The following is a 19,123-nucleotide window of genomic DNA, read 5'->3' as shown; positions in this document are numbered from 1 at the left end:
TTAGCCTGTTGCCCTCTCAACCCTGGTCTGATAAGCGGTTAAATGAAAACAAAAGAAATGGATGGATAGCTTTCTCCAGCTGAATTCCTGTGGATGCTGGGATTCTTTTTGGGCTTGTAACCATATCAGTGACCAATGTTTGTGTGTTGCAGCAGGAAACTCATGCAGGGAATCTAAACGCTCGGCTTCTGCACAGACAGCAAAGGGCGGATCATGTTTTTGTAAATGGATATTGATAGTAACGTGTGGTGGGACCGACCTTTTGTTTTTGTTTATGATTCAATGCCAGTGAGTCTCTCAGCAGGCCCATCACAACTACATTTCTGGCAGTCTTACATGGAGAGGAGAGAGATGAGCCAGATTTGACACAAAAGTGAGTGTTGTTGCACTCTGCCTTAAACCTTTTCTTGTATAATATGCTCTTTATGACCTGTTAGAAAACAAAAGAAGGGTTTGGTGGTAAAAAAAAAAGCCTATGAACAAGTTTAATATGTGATTTGGTCCAAGCTTTGTGACTCTCAGTGTTCTCCTCTCTCTGTCCTCCTTGGAGTGGCAGGAGTTAAAGCCACCCTCCTCTGCTCTGCTGTGAAGCTCTTTTGTGTGCACTTTCACCAGAGGAGTGACGGAGAATGTCAGTGTGGGTCTGTGCAGGCAGACACTTTCAGGCTGTTACATGCTGAACTTCTGTCCAGCATTTCTTCAGTTTCTGTCCGACACGCCGCAGCCGATGCCTTCGTTCCAGCTCCGATCTGCTGCTGGAGAGGTCAGCCGTGAATGATTTCTATTCTGCTCTTTATGCAACGCTGTCAGTAACTCAGCTGATGTCTGTCACATGTGAGTAGCTCAGTGCTGAAGATGTTTGCTTGAAGCAGAAACTTGATTTTCTCTTTGTCTGGAAATTTTCTTTTAACTTATTGACATGAAGTTGTCTATTATCCACACACTTGGCCAGGTTGTATTTTATTCATTAAAATCTCACTTCCTCGACTGAGATTACAGATAAAGTGATTTTAGAGGTTTAATCTATTACAAATGCTTTCTTCCACTTCTGATTTACAGTTGTCTCTGTTCATTTAGTCACTTTTCAATTTATTTCATTTTATCTTGGAAAATGTTCATATAGATTAAAGTAGAAATAAGTAAATAAGTTATACAAAGCCACAGATGGAAAAAATGCAATTAGTTTAAATATGATTTGAAAAACTTAGGAAGACAGGTCATAACTCTCAAAACTCCATGAAGGACCTCTGTATCCGTTTGTAATTAGAGAACTTTGAGCTCTGTAGCAAGTTCTTGTCCTTGAGTTCACTCTGTAAGGGTGTTTTCTGATGCCACAAAGTTACTATTTATCCAAGGTCCAATGAGCCACTTTCTTTTCAGGAGTTTAACACTTCCTCTTTGATCTGATATTAGATCTGTGTCTTACCCACAGGGAGGGGGGTTATGTTCCCATCCCAACAGCCTTCACACTTATCCATCAGAAGTCATGGGCTGACAGCACCTGCTGGATTTATCACTAAATTTTAGTAGCAGGGATTAAAGATAAACAAATAAAACTTTATTTGAATAGCAATTTTTTAAATCACAATCAAGTAAAACAACTTGGAAGGAAAACAACTATATAAGATGTAATAGAATTAAAGGAGTATTTAAAAAAACAAAACAAAGTGAGCCGGATCCACAGGATGTTCACAAAAACTGTAATTTATTCATCAGATGTAGCAAAGACCATCTAAAAAGAAGGGTTTTAAGTAGAGATTTAAAGATGTTTCGTGCCTTATTTTCATTAGGATTTCATCGCCCCTTTTTTCACAAACTGTGTTGTGGGAATATTTAGTGGGGCACCACCAGCAGATCTGGTGACTGGGAGGGCTAAAGGATGTACTACTGAGACACATAAAGGAGCAGAGTGGGTCAATGGGAAGTTAGGACAATAAACCTGGTAAAGATAGAATGATATTACTCCTAAAATCATGTTTGGGTCCATACAGCTGACTGAGACACCAGTGGTGCATTGGTTAGGTTAAAGATGCTTAAATCATTTCTATCTTTCAGCTGCCTTCAAATAAAAACAAGTATCTGCATTTGAATTAATTTTCTTATAAATACTTTCACGGTTAGATGAAGGGCTCATCCTTTTAAATGTCAGCTCTCTCCAACATTCTTGCATTTTATACTTCTGCCACCTCCCTCATGCAAAACCTTCCTCCATAAAAATGTGATCTTATAGAAACACACATTGTCAGGCTGTGGTGTTTCTCCAAGAGGATGCAGAGGTGAAATATTTAGCTCTGTGTTGACAACAGGCTTCCATGCCATCAATCCCCCAGTCTGGTCCGGGGCTTTGGGTGGATTAAGCTGCTTTGACTCCAAACTTTACACAGATCTGCTTACGTAACAGACAAGACAGGAAAAATAAAGAGCCTTCTCGTTAAAGACTGCATTGGACACAAAGAGAGAACAAGCGCCTTGTGTTGTGGAGTGTCCCTGTTTGGGCATTGCTTGTAGGGGCCACCAGGACAGAGTTCTATGAGGCGACTGAGGATATTGAGCTGTGACAGACCTTTGTTTGCACATCCAGATAAGGTGTTCTGTAACACTCAGTCTGCACCAGACCTCAAACAGAAGTTCCCAGAATAATGGAGGTTATACTTGAGTTTTTCCCACTATAAAGATTGCTGTCCATGATATGTGGGAATGAATGGATGATCTGTTGCCTGCTAATAGATGCAGCTTTCCCCCAGCTGTTGGCCAGATGGCTCTTCTTTTCCGAGAGCCATCTTTACACAGCTGATCTGGCTAAGTGTGTCTTAGAAGAGCCAGGATGTAATTAATCATGACTACTTTCCACAAGATCTTCCCACAAAAACCTTCCTTTTATTCTGTCTTTTATCCAGTAAAGAGGTCTTTGCACAATACAGGGACACACAGAAGCCTCTTCATCATTTCCCAAATTTATTTTAGCCCAGAAGCTTCAGTCTAACAGCCAGACAATTTTCTTGTTAGCGCCAAATATTCAGCCACATCTTTCTTACTGGTGTTGATTACCTGTTGCGTTCAGACTGCATTTAAATATGCAGTCTCGTCTTTGCTTTATATCAGTTTTTCCAACTCGTCAAAGTTTGGAGAAAAAAAGTAACGTACTGCCTTATTTATGGTGTCTCTTGCCCAGAGCATCTGCTGATAGGGGTCACGTAGCTCACTGAATGAACCCTGTCTGAGCTCAGAGGTGGAAGGACTCAGGAGATCAACTTAAAAAGAAGGCAAACACTAAAGTCTGCTCGAACTCGTTATAGTCCCACTGGGAAACTGGCCTCTCCTCTCTTATTATCTTAATTCTTAGGAAAATTCTTTACACACCCAAATGTCCTGGTCTTTGTCATGACACAGTCTCCTTCACAAACTGGAAAAAGCAGTGCTACCTGTACGGCTCCGTGTTTGTACATTTTACCCTGACTTTTCTCCACGAATGCAGTAACCCCAAAATTATTGTTGTGTTGCTTCCAAGACAAAGGCAAAAAAGGACAATTGTGTTTTAGACATTTATGGTAAAAAGATTTTAACTGAAATATAGTGGAAAATTGATAATATAACACATAATTATAATAAAGGTCAGAGAAGCTCCTTGTTTACAAAGAAGCCTGTGCTTCTTTTTGCATCCTGAGTTCTGCATTGGCAGGTATTCATAGCAGTTTAACATCTGATATGTTGCTTATGTTCTACATGGAATAAAATATGGGTAGATGAAATCATTGTATTACTATTTTATTTACATTTTACACAACGTCCCAACTTTTTTGGAACTGGGGTTGGAGTGGATGTTTCTTTAAGTTGAGGTTATTATTTCACAGCCAAGGCAATCAATATGTTTTCCTCCATGCTCCAAATCACCCTCCATTACCTCGTCCTTTGTTTCCCCAATAGTAAACGGTGGGCACTCACACACATTGATTTGCAGTAACCTCTGATGTATATTTAATAAGCTGTGGGTTAAGTGCTCATTAAGCAAGGACATGTTCCTGTACTTGCATTTGGCCGAGCGTTTTGGACCAACGGGCGACAGTGTTTGCCAATCTTTACTTACACATACATTACTACACATTCATGTGTCAGCTCTGCTAAGTTAGTTACTGACAGGACAAATACTGTGTTTCTTCATCTATCAGCTTCATTAACACTCTTTTCCATCACTCCTCACAAGTCAAATTAATCCAGTTGAGAACATGAAATAGCCTTTTGTGTAATCATTTACAAGACCACAGTATTGCTTTAATAAGTGTCCTTGAGCCCTGACTTACAGTGAAGGCTTGCTTTCTTGCCAAATCAATAGTTCAGCCATTAACTTACTCCAAATACGGCCCCCAGACAGTACTTCCACACTATCACAGCATTGTGTGAAGCTACCTAGACTCCGTTCTCTCCATAATTTTTAAATGTAAACACATATAGAGCTGCTCCTTGTCCCGTTGTGAGTGTTTGTAGCATCGGAGGATGTTTTCAGAAAATCTTCTGTCATTGCTTTTTATCAATGACACACTTGTAACCAGAAGTCATGGAAGACCACCACATGCACTGTCAAAAGCAGCACATATGCATGTTTGTGTATGTAAGCTAGAGGGGAAACATGCTATTTCCGCTGTATTGGGGGGGGGGTGTCTATTGCTAGCAGGGTCAGAGCTCAAAGTTCAGAGATGCAGAGGTCGCACAGTTGCACCATCTGGCTGGCAGAACCTCAAAATATCTTCTCCTTGCAGCACCTACTTATGCAGAGATGAATTCTACAGATTAAAAAAAATCCTTGTTTTTAGTTTTGTTGCCCCTCTCTGACAAAGATGATGTAACGACCAGACCGATGCCAGACTGGTCACATGGTTCAGTCTCCCCTGGTATCATGAAGGCTCTTTAGAGCGTGGAGAAAGTATTCACCTCCCGGGGAGTATGTAAAAAACACGTTAACACACATGCCCCCCGTCTTATCACATGGAAAGACCCTGTCAAAGGTTATTTGTAGAGACGTATGTTGGACCAGATGAAAACAGCAGCACACACAGAAGCAGCCTCGACAGAAATAGTCAGCCAGGTCTAAAAAACAAGAGTGTAAAGTGACAGATTAGATTTCCTGTAGTACGAGTGCCAGTCAGTCACTTTGTGTCTGAAGTGAAGACATGAGCTGGTTAAAGATGGATGGATGAGCAAACCAGTCTTTCATTTAATCCTGATCTTCACTATCATCGTCATCAGAGTAAAAACAGAGAAGCTGGGGAAAAAAAGCGATGTGGGGGCAGAAGGAAACTCTGTCGTCCACACCCACAAACCTGCTTTGAATCCACTTCAAAATGAGGCTGAAAAATAAAAAGAAAAGTTTTTGCAGAGGATGCAGTCACATGTTTTTTTATCAGTCAGAGTGATGTAGGTGGTTGTTGTCAGTTGTTCGTAACAAGGAAAAGCAAAGGAATTGTGCGGCATGCTAATGTGTACAGATGGTTAGTTAATCTTTTTTCTTTTTTCTTTTTCCATAGGTTAAACCATCCTTTTCCTCCCTTTAAGCTTTACTCCACTATCAGAGAAATAATCTGATCTGATTTCTGTAGAAGAAGAAAGTGTTCTTCTTCTACACAAATCAGATCAGCAGGTCTATTTTTTACCCACAGAGTTGTTCTGTTTTGTCCATCTGTCTGCAGCAGGGTGGAGTTTTCTCTCCGCTTTCTAGTTTGCAGAGAGCCCGTTAAACGACTGTTGTTGGATGAGGAACCATTTTCCATTACATGTGTGTTTTTGACAGCAGTTGGCCGAAAGATGGGCATCTGTGTGCATGTGGATGTTAGTAAAATATATTCTTCAGCATGTGTATTATTTGAGTTTATTCCACAGACGCAAAGAAAGTGTCATTATTGGGGGAAAAAAGTTTTTTATATATATATATATATATTTTTTTACTGTTTTTGGGCAAGCTGCGTTTAAAAAAAAAGGTGTGTATAAAAGTCTTGGCCCTAATAGGACTGATGTGGAATTTAGTGGTCTTTTAGCCCCCCTCCCTCCCTCACACACACCATCACACAGGCTGTTGTGACAGACCTCCCACATGCGCACACAGATTGGGGGCAGCCTTTACTCTGGTGCAAGCGGCGGATCAGCCAGCAACTCCAGCAGCGCTCCGACCAGACAGCCAGCTATCCCAGAGAGGGAGGAGGAGGAGGAACAGTAGCCAAAATCAACTCGCTTAAACTCCCACTCTAATCCTTCATGTCGCACCCCTGGGGCCTCTTCTGCAGGGCTTTTCCCGGCTTAGTTTGGGACCGTACCACCATCCGCCGCTCACGCAGGTAGGAGAGCAGCCTCCACCTTCAGCAGAGGCTGGAAGGTGATGGTGTTGTTCATTCAGGGATGATGTGGAATAAGCTGGGCATCGTGACTGATCATCATAAGTGTTGGAGTCACATGTAGCTACAGGGCAGGTGGTAAAAAAGGTATCCTATTCTATTCTTTTCTACAGTCATTTAGCAGACGCTTTTATCCAAAGCGACTTACATTTGAGAGTAAGAACAACACAAGCAAGAATTCAAACAAGATGGGGCGTCATCATTAAGTTGTAGTCAGACTGCTGTGAGTCCAGTTGGACTCAGGTGCTGTCATGTAGTGCTAGAGGCAGTGCATAACTTTTTTTTTTTTTTTTAAGTTCTTTGTAGTTTTTGTAAGTCGTTTTGTTTAAAAACAAACATTACAATTTCATTAATCAATATCAGCTTGGGTATAAGTGCACAATTTCATAACACAATATCGTCGTGGGCATAAGTGCACACAGCTTGTTCAGTACTTGGTTGAACCAAAGAGCTGGACAAATCTTTCTAACTCATTCTGTTGAGTAGAAGAGTTAAGCTAAGTGTGCAAATGCTCCTTAAACAACTGAGGTACCGAAATTAGAGAGCGCAGCAGGCTCCTCTTTCACGACTAATGTCTATGTTTATCGACATGACTGCTGCATTAAAAGTGTGTGTGCTCATGTCAGTTGGAGCTTGCGCACGGCTTGATCCTCACTTGATACTTGAGTGTTTTCATGAGCTCTATAAAAGTGGAATGACGACTTGATTTGGAGACTCCTGTCACAGCAGCTACTTAGTCAGACAGCATTAACTTTAGTTGAGAATTCATGATATTTGTTACCAGAACTCACAGTGGGTTTTAGTCAGATCGGTCTGTTCTGACTGTGGTAACTATTCTGACCTGCCTTCAGCAGATAAAGATGCATTGTCTCAACCGCTACATGCTATGGTAGAAATTAGCCCTTTTCATCTACACTGATTTGTGTCCCACCCGCTTGCTGACAGAGCGGTCGCTATGGTGCACCGTTCCCTTGGCAAGTTGCCTCGGGTCAGCCAAGGAGACTTTGCTGTACCCAGCTTGTGAACGCCCACCAAGCTCTATTACAGAGCCCCGTATTCACCCAAGCTGAGATGGAGATATCTATAAGTTACAGGGACACAGACTGTGTCTTTGTGCAGCTCCTTTCCCAGCTGGAGGATCTGATTTGGTTTTAACTGCATGCCTTATCATGGGTTAGGAGCTTCCTTGGAAACTTCAATGAACAGAGTAAAGATGAATTGTTTGAACAAGGAATGGTTTTTTCTCTTTACTCTCATGAAATCCAATACTATGTAGGTTTTAACTCAGCTCTCAACTAAGAAATGTACAATCAAGCATACAGGAACATAGGTGCAAGCATGAATGGAAATATAGAATATAAAGGGAAAAATAATAGAATTTGTCCATTTGCTGTCCGGGCTCTGGGAATGGTAAATGGACTCTAGTGTATAGTGCTTTTTGTAATCTTTTTGACCACTGATTAGCTTTTTTGCCTATTAACATGCACTCAAAAAGTATGTATTTTAGTATCATTCACATTCATTCACTGATGACATATCAGAGGCAATGTGGGGTTCAACGTTACCCAAAGACAAGTTGACATGTAGTCTGGGGTGGCTAGGAATTGATCCCAGACCTTTTGATTGGTAAATGACTGCTCTAACTGTTGTTTAGGAGGCTCTTGGGTGGATTCATCACTCCATCAGACCTGTCACCACTGGTCTTTGGTCAATTGGAATACAATACCTTAGGCCCTTTCTCCCTGTTTCCCTTCCTTTGGATCGGCTTCTTTGATAGCCACCCATCGATGGAGTCCATTTCTGATGGCTGAAGGACCTGGACCATCTCCCAGATCCTGTGTCAGGTCTTTGCTGGATTTTTTCCTTCTACTGTACTGTAAGACATCACTTTGTGATACTGTTCATCTGCTGTTGTTATTTTAGGCCTGACCACTACTGCTTTTGAAAAAAAAAGGAGTACATGCTGCACACAATTCTGAGATATGCTCAGTTTTTCTGTAACAAGTTTTTCTGCTGTTTACGAGTCACTTTGTTGGTGGAAAAACACTATTTTGTTTTACATTTTTCTTTCTTTCTTTGGTATATACATCATGTATTTGAGGCTACTAACAAAGTTTCTAAAGATACTTTTAAAACCTCTTCAGTGCTCATTTGCCTTAACACTAGTTCATCATTTCAGTCAGGAGTCCTTGTAAGTCAGTGTTAAGTGTCTCAACAAATAAGCAAACAAAAACCACCTTCCTTTGAAGGTGGTCAGGTACAAAGACTGGAGTGAAAATGAAAAAACAGAAAATGTCCAAAAACCTTTAGAAAGATGGAGAACTGTTAATTAAGACCACTTTAAAGGATTGTGGCTGCTTAGCAGTGAGGAGTTGTTTAGTACTTTATGTGTGGATGTAGGGCAGTAGTTTCAAGAAATATTATTACATTCTTGAGGACTGAATCTTTTTAACAGGTGCTGATCAGTCTACATTGGTCACACTGCATGTCGTGGGTTAATGAGAGAGAGGAAAAAAGTGCCTGTAAGCTCATGTGTGCACGTGTGTTTGAGCTTTCTCACTGCGACTCTCGGTATGTTTTGTTTTGTTTTGCTTTGGGTTTCATAGTCCAGGAAAAGCCTCCTGGCCTGCTTTACGCAGTGAGGCAGAGTTTCCAGCGATGACTGAATGTTTCTGATTGGGGCAGCCTACTTCCTCTTCCCTAGACCCAGTTGCGTGTGATTCTGCAGCATATGTGGATGTGCATATTAAAAGTCTTTGCTTCTAAGCGTAAGTGAAAAACTGCTGATAAAGTTTTGACATGGTCACAAATCGGTGACATTGTGGGGATCATCATCTAATAGGCCAGTGTTTCTCTGATGACAGACAGATTTCTACAGACTCCTGCGATTTCATCAGTTTTTCCACTCTGCGTGCCACAGTGCAGCTCATTTCCTGAAGCTGGTGAAATAGGTGGACATGAGCCAGTGTTTAATTTAACTGCAGCTACTTTGGTTGTGCCCACATTATCTCCTGATACACATACTTCTCACTGATAGCCACACACACTTTTCTTCTCAATGTCTTGATAAATTTTAAGGTTAAATTTTGTAGATAACAGTTTTATTTCTTTTTGTAAAGAACTGATGCTTTCTTTGTCGACTAAATGTGATTCTGAACAGACTTTGTCACATTTGTATGTTTTAGAAGTCATCCATACCGAAGGACCCCTGGACGGCAGTCTCTATGCTAAAGTTCGCAAAAAGGAGTCTGTTGAAGGAACTGTTACATCCAACGGCCTCCCCCCTACTGCTGTTGAGCATGCTCTGCCTGCGGTGGACCATGCCTTGTCTGTGAGTAGCGACTCAGGAAACTCTACAGCGTCCATTAAAACTGACCGAACTGATGAAGCAACATCAGCCCCTCAGGCTCCAACGGTGAGCCAGACACACATTCCTGTGGGTGAGGAGTTACCCTCGGTCCATCATCACGCCCCACCTGCCCAAAAACCAATAAGTCCCCAGGAAAAAAAGGAGCTTGAACAACTACTGAGTGGCTTGGAGGGGCCCATGCACCAGCAGGCCTACCTGTCCACTCCTACCCCGACAGCTGGAGGGATGCTTCACCTGGTGCCTGCACAGGTCCACGTCAATGGGCACAGTGGCATTGACCGTGAAACTGACATTTTAGATGATGAGCTGCCTACCAGTCAAGAGGGGAACAGCGTGGACAGTCTTGGGACGTTCTCTTCCACCGATGGTCGGGCAACACCAGCTGATCTCTATTATCAGCCTGAGCCACTCATCAACGGGCAGGAACATGTGCCGTACCTGGAGCGAAGCATCCCAGAAAAGCCTCTGGAAACCATCCAGTCGCAGGTTGGCAGATCTGATAAAACTGCTGCTTTGAACCAAAATGATTCAACCCTGTCCTCGGGTAATTACACAGCTACACAAAACGGCAGCCTGTATCGCTCTCGGTCATTTGGTTCAGAGACAAAGTCCATGCCACAGGCTCCCACCCGCACCACTAGTAGCCGGGATGCCGTCCAACGTGGTCTCAATGTTTGGCAGCGGTTTGGAGTACCTGAGGAGCCAGTAACTGAAGGCCTCACTTTCAGTCCACCTCCATCTGTTGCCATGTCCAGCCACCACAGCCTGCCGCAGTTCCCTCATCGCCATAGTGCCTCCCAGCAAGAGATCGAGGAATCTATTGAAACCCTAAATCTCCTCATGATGGACTTGGAACCAGGCTGTTCACTTGTACCAAAGGCCCAAACTACTCTGGTGAGGGACAGCAGCACTGTAGTGACCACCCAGCCGTCCTTCTCTCAGAGCCAAACCAAGCCCTCCTACCAGGCCGACGCTGCCATTCACACCCACATTTCTGGCTCCGTGTCCAGCATGGGCAGCATCTCACCAACAGCTCAGATGTCCCCTGGGAAGCCCAGCACACCAGAGCCTACACCTGTCCATGGATCTCTAAGTTACTCCTTAGAATCAGCCAGACCCAGTGGTTCCTCAAAAGTTTCCCCTCCTGTAAGTGGCCACCTTCAGCTTAAACCCATCGGCACATTTCCACCAAGTATGCAGGTCCGTTCGTCAGAGCCCTCTGAGCCTCAGAGAAGCCTGAGTTCTGCTTCCACATCACCCCAGCCAAGAGACAGTGAGCCTGACGAAGTCTTCAACGTTGAAGGTCTGGTGGCCCAAAGAGTAGCTGGTAAGGAACAACATTCATTTATTTTGTGCTGAAATGTAGTTTATTTTCTTCTTTTTACATTTATAGTATAAGTAGTCTATGGTTAAGACATTCTTGAAAAACACGTCTCTGGCTTTATCTAAATTTCTGACTGTCACCTCATCAGTCCACATCACTCAGGCTGAAACAGGAAACGGTCTGTCCAGCCCAGTAGGTTGACTTTTCTTAGATAAGATCATCAGACATCCTGCAGAGCAGCAAAGTGGTGGAACAGAGTCAACGTGAAGCAGTGTGAAAGCTGAGACCTCTGATAACATATAACAGAGTTTTTTGGTGACTTCAAAGACTATATGGTCTAATTGATGGTATTTCGTTTTGTCCAGATGTTTGTAACAGAATTAGCATCATTCACATGAACAGAAACTGTCAGTTATCTTCTTGTTCTCCTGTTCTCGTCATTGAACAGCCTTCATCCTCTCTGCTTGTTGTCCTAGTTTTATCATCATCACCCTCCTTTCTTTCATCCTTTCATCTGTTTATCCAGAGTACTCGGCTCGTGTCCAAAGCGTCATCCCCAGCATGACCTCTTCTCAGTCTGAGCACCGCCGTTCTCGCTCCCTCTCTGGTTGGTCCTCCCATCCTGTCTGGAGGAACACTTCAAGAAAAGATCATTTCTTTTCTTTCCAAGTGTTTCTTCAGTCTGAGTTCTGTTTCTCCTTTGCCTCTGAGTGTGGTGGGGTTTGGCTTGCATTTAATTTCTCTTTTTTTCCCCATTTTTGTATTTCTCCACCTCTTTTTCATACATAACACATTTTTGTTTACATCATTGGGTTTAAAGAGCTGCATCATCATCATTAAACTAACCACTGATTCGTCTTCAAACATACTTATCTTTTCTGTTTGCTCTGAGTTGTAGTTGTTTTTTGAAAAGTTAAGGAATCAACCTAAATGTGGTGCAGAATATATAAAAAAAAAACACAACCACTGTGTAACATTAAAGTTTCACAACAAGGCGAAGGAAGCACAAAGGAAGCTCTGTCTCTTGCCAGGAGAGAGCATGTCACAAGATCTGTTTCGCCAAACTTGGGAACAATACCGGGGCCAGGATACACTGGCCTCATTCAAGGCTGCGTTTTTCCACTGTTTTCTGGATTTACAAAGGCAGACAAAAGATACCAAATAAATGTAAGAGAGAGACCACAGTCCTAGTTGGAAACATCACTAAAGCCGAATGTGTCCCCTGAGAGTTGCTGACCACAATCCAGACGGGATTGTTCTGTGTAAAGAACCAGACTGGCCTCTTACCACAGACAGCAATATCCTTTACAGTGATGCAACGCTACATCAAAGGTACATGTTACAGTATGCATCACTGCGAAATGGACTGGGATTAAGTTCTAATGAGATCATACAGTTATGTAAAAAAAAAAAGTCCACTCTTAATTCTAAGCTTTTACATATCAGGATATTGTAAAATGAACATCTGGTCCTCATCAGGTCTTAAAATGAGATAAAAACAACCTCAGGTCAACAACAACACATAACTTATTCCACATTGCCATTATTTCTTTGACAAAAACTAAACAAAATGCAGAAAAAGGGTTTGTAAAACTAAGATTCAGTAGTTTGTAAAACCATTTTCAGCAGCAGTAACTTGTAATATTTTTTTTATGATGTTATCAGCCTCACATCATTGTGGAGGAACTTTTATTTATTTGAGATGAGATCACCATCCTGCTGCATGACCTAATTTCAGACACTCTTTAGCTGTCAGACAGATGGACTCACAATTGGCTCAATGACTGTAAGGTGTCCAGGTCCTGTGGCAGCAACATCGTCATCCCTCCACCACCGTGCTTGATACTTGCTATGAGGTGTTTGGGCTAAAATGCTGTGTTTACTTTTAACTAGTGCTGGGCAATCATTTAAATGTTTAATTGTATGAAATTTTGCAATTAATCACGATCTTTTAAAATAGAAGAGGCTTTTTCCTGGCACCTTCACAAAAATGTCATACTTGTTCATTGTTTATCTCATTTTAATGTTATGAACCTTAACATTTACCGTGCTAGCTGAGGCCTGGAGAGTCAGAAATTAACTTGCCGGGACTTCCTGGGAAGATTGGCAGCTGTTCTGAATGTTTTCCACTTGGAAATATTCTTGCAGAATGATGGACTACGTCTTTTTTTTGGAAATTACCTTATAACCTTACCCAGATTAACAGCAATTAAGATTTACTGATATCTTTCCTCCTCGGCATCCTTGCCACACTTGAATTAAGTGCATTTGATTAAAACCGTCTTTCCTTCTTTATTCCCAGAATACCAGCCTCTTCACTTTTACCTTAAATAACCTCTCTCAGCTGAAGGTGTGCACATGTGGAAACTTTAAAATAAAAAAATAAATAAATAAAATAAAAAAAAAAACCACAGGATCAGCTCTCAAGTTTAAGTTTTTGGAATGGGCGCCAAGCTGGCTTCCACGTGATAACTGGACTTTAATAGCTGAAAAGTAGGAGAAAAGAGGAAAAAATATCTCAGTCCTGGGATCACCAGCTGTAAACCATTAGCTGTCACCAAGGCAACAGCGTAGTGTTTGACAGCCCTCTGCTGCAGGGACGTGTATATGTGCCACATCTGGTTCTCAGATTGAAGTGATAGTGGGTGTGTTTCTGTTTTGGGGCTCCTCAAAGCTGTCAGGATCTAAATTATTTTGGCAAACAATAAGATATTTGAAGCTCATAATGAATCAAGTGCCCTCACAGATGACATGACCCACACTGTTTCAGGTTTATTTCTGTCATTAAAAGATAATGCATAAATACTTCATTAAATCAATTGTTAAACTTACCAGAAAAAGTGGAGAAATGAGTGTTTGGTGGATTTTTTTTTTTTTTTTTTTGGTGTAACAATGCTTCTTGGAAATAAATCTCATATCGTTAGAAAGCCTGTTTATTTCCCTTTTAAATGGTGACAGATTTGTAAGGAAAATGTATTTGCAGGATGAGGATGGAGGATGTGGGTTGCACCCATTGAAATCTCACCAAATAACTTAGGCTAGGTTCGCTCTGCAGGCTCAAGTGACCCAAATCTGATTTTTTTGCCCCTATGCGACCTGTATCTGATCTTTTCATGACAGATCCGATTTTTTCAAATGCGACCCAGGCCACTTGGATATGTGGTCCTAAATCCGATATGTATCAGATCTTTTGCCATGCGAGTTCAGTCTGAACGGCCAGGTCGCATTAATCCGACCTACACATCATACACATCATTGTTTATAAACTCTTATCTGTAAAGGTGCTCACATCACTCTCCCATCACTCCTGACTGCGACTCCTTACCCACGTTTCTCTGTACAGACGCTGCTGCTGCTCCACAAAATGTCATGACCAAAAATCTGTATCTCCTCTTTTGTAATCTCCTCCTTAAAATGATGCCATTGAAAATGTGCTGGCTACGGTTGGATAATAAATTAAAAGTTGCAACATAAGCTCCGCTGTTACCGTCCATGTTTACTTCCACAAACACGAAGACGTTACATGCACGCTCACTGTCACGTCGTCATGTCTTCTACACATGCGGGACACTTTTGGTGTTGCATAAGGTTCATACAGGAGATCACATACAAGTCTCATTTAATTGGAAATGTGAACGGACTCTCAAAAAAATCGGATTTCACAAAATAATCCAAATTGAGCATTAAGCCCTGCAGTGTGAACACAACCTTAGTCTGAAATTTACTGTTTTTTTGAGCTTCTGCACCCCAGGTGCTGCCTGATTAGCATGGACTCTGCTACAATGGTCAGTTGGATCTTAGGGTCATTTTGTGGAGAGGATGTGGAGCACACTATGGGCTCGAAACATGGGAGGCGACGTTGCTCCTTCTCCATTCATTTCATATGGAACCTGCGTATTGAGGCGAAAATCGCTGTCCCCCTCCAGCCAAGCGACAGGCGACATTCATGCATGTGAAATGTTGCACTCGTTCATGTAGACGTGCACACGGGGCTTGTGACGCGACACAAGAAAATAGAAAAATGTTCAATTTTTGTTGCTGTCGCCTGGCACTACAACCAACCAGCGATGTGCTTCATGGACTGACCAATGAGAGCAGGCTAGACAGCGCAAGCTGCAAACACTTTGAACATGGAAGATCGGATCATTTTAGTGAATAAGACAGTCGTGTGGTGCCAGAGTGATTTAGTCCAAACATAGGTTCTGGATTTATCTCGATCAGCCTTGATGTCCATCAAATGATGATTTTCACATGTTGTTTCCCACTTTGTAAACTCGGATGAACCCAGGGTTGTCCCTCATTTATACAGCAAACAGCAAGATTTCTATCAATTCGTGCAAAATCTTCTGACTCTCCATCTGTCATAGTTTGTCTCATCAGGGACTGGTTTGAAAATGTCAAAATCCCCACCAATATCATAACCAATCAAATTTCTTGGAGAATAGCGATTTTAGAGCGAGATGCATGGCACTGCTGCCGTCGCTGTCGTTGGTCGCCTCCCATGTGTCGAGCCCATAACGTTGACTGCTGCACCACTAGAGCTTTTGGTGGAGGCAGTGTGATGGTGTGGGGTGGCATTCCCCTCTCTAGAAAAACAAGACTTGTCAATGCAAACAGATGTGGAGATGAGATTCTGCAACCTTTTCTTTACAAATGCGGCCCCATTTAAAATTGAAGTTAACAGACTTTCCAATTTTAAAAGATTTTTTTCAAGAAGCATTGTTACAACAAAAAATCAGCCAGCAAACACTGATTTGCTGTTTTTTCTGCTATGTTAAACAGACATTTTAAAGGTCCAGATATTTTTAAATAAACTTTAAAATTATTTTTTAAAATTGTTGCAATAGCAACTGACTTCATTTCTGCCATCTTTTACAGCAGCAAGCTGTAATTTTTCTCCACAAATATTTATCCAGTTTCTTTTGCTCCCTCATGTCAGAAAGAAACTGGGTGGAGGGGTTAGTACTGTTTCTACTTTTTCCACAACAGTCGGCTTTACGGGTTTCTTTTCCATGTACGGAGCATCTGCCAGCATCACGTTTGTTTGTGCTTTAGATTCTCTCTGAGGTTTTTCCATTTGAATAAGACATTTTCTCATCAAGGTGTGAAAAGGGAGATGCCCAGAATTACAGAGTACAGAACTGATGAGATATAAACAAACGCTGTGCAAGTGAACAGCAATAAAGCTCTCTGGGTGGAACAAAAAAAAAACTCCAAGGTAAACTGCCTCAGCACAAACACACATCACAGAATTTATTAGCTCCAGTTTTTCCTTCTTGTTTCCTAAACTTTTTCGTCATATTAACTGTGATCTTGTTCCAGTGTTTGAGGCGACCACTGTTGGTCCCACACTCTTGACTTTGATGTGTTGGCCAGAAATTCATGCTTTGCTACCTCAAGCCCTCCATTCAGTGGCATTGCTTCTTAGCTTAGGATAAAAAACCCTCTTAACTCCAGTCCTGTTTGTTTTATGTTGCTGGCTTCAAGACTGGCTCTTAAAGTTCAAACCAGATTAATGAATATCAGCTTAGTGACTGCTCTAGGAAGCTGTCAGCTTTGCCAGCTATCATAACTTAATAAATGAGAGAATGTTGGTTTTCAGTTTGATGGGCATCTACTACTTTATTAACCATGTGAGTGTGCATGTTGAATTTGAAATGAAAACCTCAGCCTCCTGCAAATGCTTTGCCATGTTTGATGATCTGCAAGAAGCACACAGTGGCCTGTGCAGTGAGTGTTCACGGCGGTTAACAACCATTGGTGTGCTGACGGTTGGATTTTCACGCAGTGTCCACCACTTTCTGATGTTAATTCTCACACATACGTCATCCCAGGTGTCCAGGCTAGAGCGGCGTCCCTGGACGAGCCTACGACTCTTCCCCGCCGCCGCATCACCAGCGAGGGAAATTCAGATGACAGTCCGTCTTCTGACGTCCTGGTTCGTTCCCCCATCCGGTGTGTTTCTCCAGAGTTTGTCAACGCCATAGCAATGAATCCCGGAGGACGGCCCAAGGAGGTAAAGTCATTACATTAGAGCAGTGGTTCTCAAACTTTTTCTTGTACCCCCCCCCCCCCCCCCCCCCACAACAATAAATAAATAAATAAAAATAATTCTATTTATATATGTATATATATGTATATATATATATATATATATATATATATATATATATATATATAAAACTTACTATAACTATATAACTTATGATTATGTAACTTACTTTACCCATAACATCACAGACGTGAGGAAGATATAATAAGAAACACATTTACTGTTAAGCCAGGAGCAGGATATCTGCCCTCTTTCATCCCAGTTATCTGTTCCTTCATATCTTCTCTCTTTCTTTTCTCCCTTCGACGCGTTCAGTAAACTGATCTTCTTTTTCTTTTTTACATTTTTTGGAGGTTGGAAAAAACGAATAGGTGACAGACAGACAGATATTGAAAGTAGAAAAATAGAATAAATAAACTTAAATGGCACTTGTGAGATGATAATAATGATGATGATAATAATAATAATGACAACAACAATAATAGTAATATTAATACTACTACTAATAATAAAGTACTCAGACCAGCCTGTCTGGCACCAACAACCATGCCTCCACCACAAATCTCCTTTCTTCCCCTTTCTGATGCTCAGTTTGAACTTCAGCAAGTCGTCTTGTCCTGCTGAAGTTTACATGCTTAAATGCATTGAGTCGCTGCCGTGTGATTGGCTGTTTAGCTATTTGAAGCAATTGAACAGGTGTACCATATCACCTGTTTTGACCAAACTTGTGATTTTTTCCTAATTAGAACATGTTTGGGCTTTCCCCCCTCTGCCTTGATGATGTGTTTTTTTGTCTCTCACCTGTTTTATTCCCCACTCCAGAGAAATATGCACAGCTACCGGGAAGCCTTTGAGGAGATGGAAGGAGGCCCCATCAGTCCTACACCCACAGCTGGTGGTGAGGTGTTTCCCCAAACCCCTGCATTCCCCATCTCACCGCAAACCCCTTACTTCAACCTGTGTAAGTCTCCCCAACGGCTGACAGATGGCACTGTGGAGCTTGGGCTGAATCAGATTTTCATTTATCTATATCACAACTGAAGTGTCCTTTAAAGAAAATTTATTGTCCCAATTTCCTCATGAACAAGGTCAAGTTTATTTATATAGACAAATCATGAAGACGTTGTTTACATTTGATCTTTTTCTTACACAACTTTGCATGTAAACAGTTAAAAAGGAAAGGTTAAGATAAGCATGTGCTGCTAATTGGTGGCCAATCTGATGTAAAATGATTAGATTTTCTGCTGTTTCAAATTTCAAACATTAATGGTTAAAGTTGTTAGAAGTGGACGACAACAGCTCAGAGTTTATGAAAATTCTTAATTTAGTCAAGAATTTAGCATTTTTCTAGTCGTTATAGAAAAATGTTGCAGTTTTGCATCTTACACTTAATGAACAAAACAATTTCCAAAACAGTTGGCAAATTTTCTGAAATTCAACAAGAACTTAAATTTGTAGTTTGTCTGAAACTTAACAGACTGACGTCCAAAAAGCCTTTATCATTTATATTTATCAGATCAAAATAATCTTATAAATTTGATGGCAACATTTTACTCAGACAAATTTGGGATTGAGGAATTTTTAATTTTGTGTGGAATCAGACTTTATTTAAATGACTATATTTTTGAAAGCAGGACAGTCAAGCACACTCTGTGTCTACAAAGCCTCGTTGTCATGCCAAATGAGCTCTGGCATTGTCCCCTTGATGGTAGCATACGTTGCTTCAAAGAATCCAATATTCACCTTGCTTCAATGGTTCGTCACTTATAAATCATCCTAAAACCATTACAGTTGTTTTTGAAGCTTTCACTGATAACAGCCTGGATGGTTTTTCTTGTGTTTGGCATGTAGAATCAGATGCCAGCAGCTGAAGGGTGAATTCATCTGACCACAGAACAGGTGTCCACTGTCTGTATATCCATCTAAGATGAGACTAAAATGGCATTGTTGTTTCCGTACAGAGCTAATGATTTATTCTCTGGTTACGTCTCTGGACT

General features: G+C 41.4%; 1 protein-coding gene across 4 annotated transcripts in view; it reads left to right on the top strand.

Moving 5' to 3' along the window:
- The window catches only part of tns1b (tensin 1b), a 213,691-nt gene that overhangs the window by 172,560 nt on the left and 22,008 nt on the right, over positions 1-19,123 (top strand). For 3 of the 4 annotated variants that reach the window (XM_042001198.1, XM_042001200.1, XM_042001199.1), the window contains exons 18-21: positions 9,566-11,077; positions 11,601-11,681; positions 16,909-17,090; positions 17,949-18,087. In XM_042001198.1, coding sequence (XP_041857132.1) covers positions 9,566-11,077; positions 11,601-11,681; positions 16,909-17,090; positions 17,949-18,087 — 1,914 coding nt within the window. The remainder of the gene's footprint in view (positions 1-9,565; positions 11,078-11,600; positions 11,682-16,908; positions 17,091-17,948; positions 18,088-19,123) is intronic. The other variant, XM_042001201.1, reaches the window with a different exon arrangement.

The sequence above is a fragment of the Melanotaenia boesemani genome, chromosome 12 (genome assembly GCF_017639745.1).
Source record: "Melanotaenia boesemani isolate fMelBoe1 chromosome 12, fMelBoe1.pri, whole genome shotgun sequence".
In the NCBI taxonomy this organism is placed as follows: Eukaryota; Metazoa; Chordata; class Actinopteri; order Atheriniformes; family Melanotaeniidae; genus Melanotaenia; species Melanotaenia boesemani.
Note: the sequence above shows the minus strand (reverse complement) of the source record. Positions and strands in the feature narration are given on the sequence as shown.